General features: G+C 40.0%; 1 protein-coding gene across 1 annotated transcript; it reads left to right on the forward strand.

Annotated features, from left to right (window-relative positions):
* Window positions 1-477: 477 nt before the first annotated feature.
* LOC124116741 (galactocerebrosidase-like) lies at window positions 478-9,993 on the forward strand. Its single transcript, XM_046478209.2, has 18 exons — window positions 478-633; window positions 1,326-1,394; window positions 1,749-1,812; window positions 1,966-2,054; window positions 2,341-2,508; window positions 2,800-2,838; window positions 2,932-3,059; window positions 3,302-3,419; window positions 3,547-3,584; window positions 3,803-3,927; window positions 5,217-5,356; window positions 5,873-5,962; window positions 6,173-6,268; window positions 6,664-6,805; window positions 6,918-7,098; window positions 8,961-9,130; window positions 9,384-9,460; window positions 9,726-9,993. Exons 1-18 carry the CDS (start codon window positions 490-492, stop codon window positions 9,927-9,929), a joined length of 2,082 nt encoding a protein of 693 aa, XP_046334165.2. The 5' UTR covers window positions 478-489; the 3' UTR covers window positions 9,930-9,993.
* The last annotated feature ends 231 nt before the right edge of the window (window positions 9,994-10,224 follow it).

The raw sequence follows: 10,224 nt of genomic DNA on the forward strand, positions 1-10,224 counted from the left end.
TACCGGTACAACAGAACACTGTTTGGGAACACCTGGTGTCATCCCGGACTTTCTGTGATCCATTCATATCACTGTTTTACCTTTTACACTGAATAGAATCCGTTTCCACAGATAACCGAGAACGATTATTGTCTGGCGTTGACGCTTTTTATTTCCATAAATTACATATCCTATCAAACTGTTGCGCCATCTACCTGTTTCAGATGGTAAGACATGATAAAAAGTCCTAAACTTTGACAAATCACACCGCCTCCTTCCCCGCAGAGAGATCATATCATTTTCAAGCCATAATTTCTCATTAAATATGATTTTACTGTCCATTCATTAAACTAAATAGTAAACGTCACAGTGAGTGACATCACCACTTTAGCTTAGTATTTATTTACAATACATAACCTCACGCCTGAATCATCTTATTCCTGCAAACCTCCGGCCATGACCTTGTGACCTGTGTCTTGATAACATCACGCGAGCACATGATAACTAACAATGGAGAGTGGTCGTGTTTTCATCGCTGTTGTGGGTGTCTGGGCATTGTTTGTGACAGCACATGAAGCAGCACCCTATCCCATCGATGACAGTACTGGGTATGGACGGACCTTTGATGGGATCGGCGGCATTAGTGGTGGAGGGGTAAGTTCACACTTGTTCGGGAAGGGGCAGCGTGACGGTAGCTTCCATCAGGTTGGGAGTCACATTGAGAAAGCTGGTGTTAGACGTCATTGGTTTCACTGAGATCTTATTCTAGTTTCAGGGGGCAAATGTATAATATACCTTCTGTGAATTCATCCGTTGAAGTGTCTTATCATGAGTAATAACCACACGAATAAGTTCAGGTTGATTCGAAATACTGCCTCTTGTGCTACTATTTGATCTAATTGTTTTACAATCTTAGAAATGCAACTAGTGGTGACACTGTAATCTATATAATATTGTTTTCTTGTTTATTGGCTTTAAAGAGAAAACGTACATTCTGCCGGGGTAGACGCCGAACTAAGCTACTTACAATGTAGGAAGTACTGACCTTAGGATATAGTATAGAGCTTCATATCTCAAGTACTATAACTGTTTATAAAAGAAAACATCATTGCTATCTTAACATGGGTTTATACCAAAGGTAAACGTTTGTCTGTATAACTGACTGGTAGCATTTCGACTTTCAAGTATACATTGATTAACTCCAAGTCACATATGTTGCCTCTTGTGTGAAACTTTATCAGTCCAAGAAAAAGTTAATTAATGCTGACAGTAGGACGTTGAAATTGAATATATTAAATTATAACTCCCCAAGTGATATCTTTGACCCTCTCTTTCCCCTCCCACAGGCTACATCCAAGCTGCTGGTGAACTACCCACAACCTTACAGGGACCAAGTGCTGGACTTTCTTTTCAAGGTGACAAAATGCCTTGACAGTTCTTATAACGTGTATCGTTTATTTTGACATTCTTGAAATACATAAAAAAATATAGTTTCTGAACTTTAAAAAATGTTGGTCGTCAGTCATATTTTCTTTGTATCCATCTTTTATAGGTATATATCCGCAGATGCAACAATATTGTTTTGATAGCTGTATAAAAGAGATGACATTTTCTGTAAGATTGTAATAATTTTACTTGATCCTCAAATTTTTTATAGGTGAGACAACGAGGGATTTGTGTCCGGTTACCCGATTAGAGCCTGTTAAAACTATTGCTTCTGAAACGTTCATGATGATAGGTTGGTTGGTTAAATAAACTCCTATTTACAGCCCAATTTTGGAGCCGCGCTGCAGATACTGAAAGTTGAGATAGGAGGCGATGCTTGCAGTACAGGTAGGTACCTTCACAGTAGTGATCCGTCCAATTTTAAAATATCGTTTCAGTGCATATCATGCTAGACATGTTGACACGTTGGATACCCTAAAGCTAGACATTCAATGCGAATCTGTTAATTTGTGATCAACGATATAAATATTATCTTAACAGATGGATCGGAGGCGTCCCACATGCACAACAGCTGGGAGGAAAACTACCAGAGAGGATATGAGTGGTGGCTCATGTTGGAGGCGAAGAAGGTCAATTTCCTCTCGTACACGTTGAAACTGCCAATTTTAAGCTTAAACTACCTTTATCTGGCGTAATATCGCTGTTCATTTAAACTGAACTGATATCACCATCAATCCCTCTGTGTTATGCACTGTTCTTCATGCTATTGCATATTTTAGTAACCCAATGACAGAACAGTATCAACAATTCCCCAGCATCAAAATGGGCTATCATGACTCACAAGTTTGACAATCAGTGCGGATTGTAACCAGACCAAGGTGTAAAATCATTATTAAATTATGTTGTTATTTTCAGAGAAATCCCAACATAAAGTTGTACGGTCTACCTTGGGCGTTCCCTGGCTGGGTAGGGGGACCTACCCGAGACAACCCCTGGACCGACCCAGAAAGACCTGCTTACTATGTGCTCAACTGGCTTAGGGGAGCTAAAGATGTCTATAATCTCACCATAGACTTTGTTGGGGTTCGTTTTAGTTTTGTTTTGTTGACAAGCGCAATTTTTTTGTATTCCTTATTTTTTTCTTTATTATTACGTATGTTATTTTAACGGAAATTAATTTAAATATTCATCATGTGAAATTTCTTTTAGCTGACATATTTTTTTAGATAATTACTTATAGATTTTTTATGTTGTTACAATGAAAACAAAGAAGAAAATGTAACATCAAAGAACACTGCCATACAGAAGCCATACGCGTATATGACAAGTGTTTGTTTGTTCGTGAAGTAGTATTGAATCCTTTCTGTGTTCTAGATTTGGAATGAGCGAGCATACAGCATCCCCTACATCAAGGTAAGGACCTAACCGATTTCAAACAATGGATGAAACTATTAACTTGTTTCAATAGGATCAAGCCGTGTAGTGAATTTACATTTGTATATCCAGCTACTTCGGAAGACCCTTGACAACAACGGCTTCAGCAACGTGAAGATCGTCGGTGCTGACGAAAAGTGGGAGATTGCTGATGATATCCTTCAAGACGAGGAACTCGGGGCTGCCGTCGAAAATATCGGGTAATGGTAGACCTAGGACGATCATATTTTGCTGAGCATGATCAATGACAATTCATGCCACGTCGCAGTTTCATAATTTCATAGACAATGATATGGCACATTATCAACATTGGCAACCTTGAACACTGATCTTCTTTGGCAAATAGTGTTCTTAATGTTATTAAGTGTTAGAAAGTATAGTTGATGTTAGATTTGTTTTATTCCTGTTTACTGTTTTAAATATTCTGATTTCCCTGATTCAGGTGTCACTATCCGGGCACATTCTCCGACCCCTCCGCCATGAAGACTGGCAAGCAGCTGTGGGCCTCAGAAGACTACGGCACCTTCAACGACAACGTCGGGGGTGGATGCTGGGGGAGGGTAGGTATTGTGATGTATTGTCCAATGTATTCCTATTATTATTTTATTATCGGAACAGGAAGGAGGCTTCATTACTTTCACACTTCTCATTTGAATCAAGATACTGATGGATACTGATTCTTTTCAGATTCTCAACATGAACTATGTCAATGGGAACATGACAGCGTAAGTTGTGTTCATAATTGACTAATATCTGAAATCAATATTTGAGTATTTCGTTTTTCGATAGTAGGTGTAAATGTTTTAGTTTTACTGCTTTTTACCGGGAACATTTCCGAGTTGGAAATACATGGTTTTTATACATAATAATAGGTGCATAATTCAGTATTAATCACCGATGGTCATGTTGAATCATGTCTTTACTTTTCACCCTCATGTTTCAGAACAATATCGTGGAACGCTATCGCCAGCTACTACAACCCCCTGCCGTGGATCAGGGCAGGATTGATGACGGCAGAAGAACCATGGACTGGGAACTACGCCGTCGAGAGCCCCATCTGGATAACTGGTCAGTGTTAACATACGAATAGTGCGAAAGAAAAACATGCAGTGACTCAGGATGTTTTATCATGTTACTAAACGTGTTCCTGCTATGTGGTCTACCTTCACTTGTGTCAGTAGTCAATCCTCACGAGACCAAATCATGAACTGAACTGCAACGTGTCAAGATATTTAACATTCCAACAGTTTAACTCATTGTTAAGAAGGGATGTCTGTTATTCATCTCCCAATCTATGTGTCCCAATGAACACATGAGATTGACACATTTAATGAATGGTAATTTCAAAGTAGGTTTACTCCTTTATGGGAGATTGGGTAAACTATTACTAAATGCCGTCATATTGCTAGACGTGTAGCTAAAGACGGCGTAAAACTCAACTCACCCCCTCACTATTTGCCTTTCTCTCCAGCCCACCACCATAAAACTCAACTTACCCCCTCCCTATTCGCCTCTTATCCATCCCACACAACGTAAAAATCAACGTACCCCCTCCCTATTCGCCTCTTATCCAGCCCACACGACGTCAAACTCAACTTAACCCCTCCCTATTTGCCTCTTATCCAGCCCACACGATGTAAAAATCAACTTACCCCCTTACAATATTCGCCTCTTATCCAGCCCACACGACGTAAAACTCAACTTAACCCCTCCCTATTTGCCTCTTATCCAGCCTACACGACGTAAAAATCAATTTAACCCCTCCCTATTCGCCTCTTATCCGGCCCAAAGGACGTAAAACTCAACTTACCCCCTCCCTATTCGCCTCTTATCCATCCAACACAACGTAAAAATCAACGTACCCCCTCCCTATTCGCCTCTTATCCAGCCCACACGACGTAAAACTCAACTTAACCCCTCCCTATTTGCCTCTTATCCAGCCCACACGATGTAAAAATCAACTTACCCCCTCCCTATTCGCCTCTTATCCAGCCCACATGACGTAAAAATCAACTTACCCCCTCCCTATTCGCCTCTTATCCAGCCCACACGACGTAAAACATCAACTTACCCCCTCCCTATTCGCCTCTTATCCAGCCCACACGACGTAAAAATCAACTCACCCCCTCCCTATTCGCCTCTTATCCGGCCCAAAGGACGTAAAACTCAACTTAACCCCTCCCTATTCGCCTCTTATCCATCCCACACGACGTAAAAATCAACTTAACCCGTCCCTATTCGCCTCTTATCCATCCCACACGACGTAAAAATCAACTTAACCCCTCCCTATTCGCCTCTTATCCAGCCCACACCATGTAAAAATCAACTAACCTCCTCCCTATTCGCCTCTTATCCAGCCCACACGACGCAGTTCACGGAGATCGGATGGAGATATCTCCGTCACGGCGCCGGAGTTGGAAATTTCACCGGAGGAGGGAGCTACGTTTCTCTGGTCAGCCCTGATGGCAAAGACCTCACTATTGTCATAGAAACCATGGTGAGAGATTAGTTATATAACAATAACTATCAAAGTTATGTATTGTCAAACATTAATATCTCTTATATTTTTTCAACCGATTTCTGCCATATTCTGTCAAAAACATTATGGTTAATAGTATGTAACCACTTTGATATTCCAGTGCAGAAGGATTTTATTTTAGCTTCAGTTCTTATGTTTTATCACTGTGTCAGTCGAGGAATAAACTTTTGTTTGATCACAGACAAAGCTTGTAATAGACGATAAAGTCGGTAATAGGTGGCCATAATTGTATTGTATACAACAGAACAATTGTGACATAACTGGCGGGGTACAATTGTGCCCCTTCGACATCTAAAGATTAACATTCATTGTTTTATTTTGATATTTTCTCTCCTGGCGTATTGGGTGAACACATATAGATCGAGGTTCACGCTATCAACCACTGGTTTGTCTGATCAAGAGCGATAATTCAATCAAACACGATGAAAGAGCCCCATTTACACATTCATTGTTTATCTTTCTTTGTTCCCCCAGAGCCACGACCACTCCATCTGTGTCCGGCCTCCCCTGGAGCCCTACAACGTCACCAAGCAGAGAGTGACGTTCCAGCTCAAGGGCAGCTTTGTAAGTGTTTGTTGAAACGGATTCGTCAATGAAATTGACTGAAATATTATCGAAGACGAACTACTCAGACGCGATCTCAGGATGGCATATATATATTAATTAAAAAATGTATTATTATTCTAATCACAATGAAAATGTGTGATGCAATATTGCACCGATATTTCATCAAGGAATTTTTGGTAAATGGGTTACACGATGTATTTCTTGCAGGTTTCCATCAAAACTCTGAACGTTTGGTACAGTAGATTGTTCAATGGCGCGGTCAGTGTTTCTGGCCCTATGTTCCAGAGACAGGCACCACTCAAGGTGAGAACACTCTGATCGTATTACAACAAACTCAATGTGTATTTTAGCTAACATCGATATCAAGGACGTAAGTGGCACTCTTTATCAGGGTGAGCACTCTTTCAAAGGGTAGTGACTGAATAATGGTAAAACAGATGTAACGTTTGTGCTTCAAACTGAGGCCCTAGCGTAGCTCTTTCCGTTAGCATTTATAACACAATGAACCGGTGTTTCACTGAAATTAGCTTTAACTAAACTAAAAGCTGACTTTAAAATTGATTATGAATTTCACACAATAGGAAGTTTACATGAAGTTTATAAATGTCATGCATGTCATTATCATAAAATGTCAATAGAACACTTGTTAATCTAATGTCGTTCTTAGCGGGGATTAAGGATTGACATATGTTGTGTAGGTTGTGAATGGGATGGTGCAGCTAGATGTAGCTGTGGATGAAGCCTTTACCTTAACAACCGTGTTGGGAGGACAGAAAGGGTCCTACCCTCCCCCGCCTTCATCTCAACCCTTCCCGAGCACCTACAACGACGACTTTGAAGGTAACAATGCAGATTAGAGTAAGATTATATGTCGGAGAAAGATATTGTGTGCAGCTATACATTTTCCATCAACCACTATATCAGTCATTTACTCAAATCTCGTGTTGAACAGGTTACCCTGAACACATGGAGCCCAACAACCTGGCACAACAGACCGGGTCGTTTGAGATCATTGACGTGGGTCCCCCACACAACAAGGTGGTGAGGCAGGTGGTCCTCTCACAGCCTGTACACTGGTGTAAGGCAGAGGGGCGGACCAACAGGTCTATCAATCTCGTTGGCAACTATAACTGGTACGGTTTTAATATTTTCATATAAATTTCAGGTTTTTGATGAGGGGAATACGTTTTGATGGACCCTCTGTGTTGCCGTGTACCCGTAGTCGCCTATCTCGGAGTACACAACTACACTGAGGGTAATAATAATCACGGTACCTCAAAGCATATTCCCCCAGAGATAAAGCCATACTGCTAAACGATAATTTCTTTATGTATAGTTAGGCTCTGTATATTATCACTTCTAAATTGGAAATTAAGCAAAATGGCATTGTCCAGTATTTTAAATGTAAGGTAAGATAAAAAAATTCTCCATGCCAATGTTTTTGCTCGATTTTATTGAAGCAGTGAAATTTTATATGTAATATGTATATGTTTGCACAGAAACACCTCATGATTATTTTATTATCATCTTTATTCAATATTTTGACAGGTGGAACATTTGTGTTGCCTTTTTGGCACGATTGCTATCTTTAAAAACAAACATTAGGTTACCTTACTTGTAAAATACTTGAACTGTATTTGTCATTCTACCATGACATTGAAGAATGCTTGGTTCTGATTTGTTTAAAGGGGTAGTCTTCTTCTACCGATGCCTCTTTTCCATTAAGCCTTTAAATTTTCACATTCAAACCGTGCTATGAAAACATAGAACTATCAACAGCCTATGCATTCCTGCATATAACTGCCAAAATGCATATCGATGAAATCTTTTTCAGTACACACTCAATTAAGTAAAACACACACTAGCCACTGTGTCAGGGCCACAGAATCACCGGAAACAAGCAGTCTCTCTAATGTCGTCGTCTGCAGCTAGAAAATGGCTGATCAGCATACTGCAGGGTGTTTTCTGTTGGCAGTGGTTGTTGCATTTGGCTCATTTTCACCAGTCCATCATCAGGTTAATGTGGAACATAACTGCAGAATCCTCCGGGTTCATACAATTTGTAATTAGCACTGTTACCGTGAACAACTATATTGGCAGCCATGGCAGTAAGTGGACTTCAGCCAGGTCAGAGTTGGGAGTGGAGAGATATACATTCGTAATATGTATTACTGTTGAGGAGATATTTATTAAACCAACTTAAGTACAACTTCGAAATACCTAAAACCCTGTTATGTTGATTCCCATGGAATGTCTTGGTTGAGTCCAAGAAGTACAAATGTGCAACAGGTTGCGATGAAATTAAAACATATATCTTTGGATCGTTGTTTGACAACTTCTTGGAAAAAAAAGGTGTTCTGAACCATTACTTTAAACTACTCAAGACTATAAGTATTCTAATGTTGAACTTGTAAATTTAAAACTACTTGTGGTCGCTTTCGGAATGTTCTGAGATAGTGGACCTATGTACCCATATGTAATTACGCGTTCCAAGAGATGATCAATTTCAAAGTGCTCTTGCTGATGTAGTCCCGCTGAAAATAGATCCCTTTTATTTACTCGTGTTAATTTCAAGATTTACAGTATATATTCGGAACCGAACGCTTTAGTAAATAAAAAAATGGCTTTGCTTAATTTATATAAACATTGACTTTAGATTTATATAATGCACACAGCCTGAACATAAGCATGTTTTCGTCTGCCAAAACGGCAACAAACAATCGCTTCGCCTTTGTAGAGCTGGGTCTCATGAGGATGTGTTTGACCGTTTGGGACGTCTACAGAAATAAAGTAGACATTACAAAACTGTTCATTCATCCGGAAATGTGATGAGTACAAGTCTCGAACATTCGGGATGAATAGAGTTTCACGATAGAAAAGTGACAGACTTCTGCTTCTACAGTATTCTACTGACGAGGGTATGGAATCCATTATAATTTAGAAAGGCCAACATAATACCTAGAGGCAAGTACCAATTGCTCCTCTGGTGTTCCAGGACAGATGTAACTGTCCAAATTGACGCCAAAGTCGGGGAAGTGAACGGCTCTAGCGGCTACTTTGTGGCTGCCCGTGTGGACAGAGGTGGTGGAGAGTCAGACCAAGCAGAGGGTATCTTCCTGTATATCTTCCCCAACAAAAGTAAATACCATCTAAGCGGGGACTTTGGTGAGTTAATACAACGGTTTGTATATTCTATTTCCTGGAAACATCTCTACAAAGTGTATCTACCAACATTGTGGTTTCTGATTCCACACTGAGATGGGCGGCCTGGTGGTAAATGTGTTTGCTCGTCATTTTCGGTAATAACGGCAGTGCTATGAAAGACACATGGTGGAAAAGTAATGTAGCTCTAAAATGTTCTTATTTACTTCCGTCTATAAGCCATAACTGTTTATAATCTCCATGTCAATGGCTGCAGAACACAAAAAGTGCATAACGGAAGGTGAACTACCCTCCAGCAACAGTGACTGGAACAACGTAATGCTGACTGTGCAGGTTAGTCGAGTCCCACAGTTCCTATCTTCTTGTAGCCTTATTTTTATTTCCTTTTGTCTACGTACACATGTGTGTGATTTTCAACCATGAATGCAGCACCCTGACAGGTTCAGCGTTGTAATGCACGTCACGTCATTCTTTAGAGATACAGCCACCACAAACAAACAAACCTGGGATGAATAATATGCATCACTGATTACTGAAATAACAGCTGAAACTGCAGATTTGTTCATGAAGAGATTACACATGGGTTTTTTTATTGCAGGGAGGATACGCATCTGGCACATATAACAACCAGAAACTGTTCAACGTGTCCATTCCTGCCAATCCCAAGAATGGATTTGTTGCGATTGGCACCGATTCTTGGGGAATTGTGGACTATGACAATCTGATGATTAGGGCAAAACCAGTCGCAAATCTACGCCAGAAACCGAAGGATAATACATTGTATTACAGACCCAAAGCATAAATAAGTTTGTTTACAAAATACTCATGAATTTGATGAATACTCATATTAAATAAAGTTAAGTTAACATGTTTTGCATCTTCTCCTTTTATACATATAAGGAAGTAACAAATTGGTTACACACCTTGATTGAATATGGTCTTCTCAACCATTTCTGGTCAACAGGATCACATTGTAACTATACTGTTCTGCATAAAACTCAGCATCCGGACCTCAGTGTAGTTCGGAAATCTGGGGGTTGGTGGGGCTTAGAGACAGACAGACCTTATCAAACTTTTAGTACACATCAACACATTTC

The sequence above is a fragment of the Haliotis rufescens genome, unplaced genomic scaffold (assembly GCF_023055435.1).
Source record: "Haliotis rufescens isolate VD_foot unplaced genomic scaffold, xgHalRufe1.0.p SCAF_12, whole genome shotgun sequence".
NCBI classification, from domain to species: domain Eukaryota; kingdom Metazoa; phylum Mollusca; class Gastropoda; order Lepetellida; family Haliotidae; genus Haliotis; species Haliotis rufescens.

Coding starts and splice junctions, on each gene's coding strand:
- LOC124116741 (XM_046478209.2), top strand. CDS start 490: ATGGAGAGTGGTCGTGTTTTCATCGCTGTTGTGGGTGTCTGGGCATTG. Junction 3,585..3,802: donor GTCAATGGGAACATGACAGC/GTAAGTTGTGTT, acceptor CTCATGTTTCAG/AACAATATCGTGGAACGCTA. Junction 9,131..9,383: donor CCATCTAAGCGGGGACTTTG/GTGAGTTAATAC, acceptor CAATGGCTGCAG/AACACAAAAAGTGCATAACG.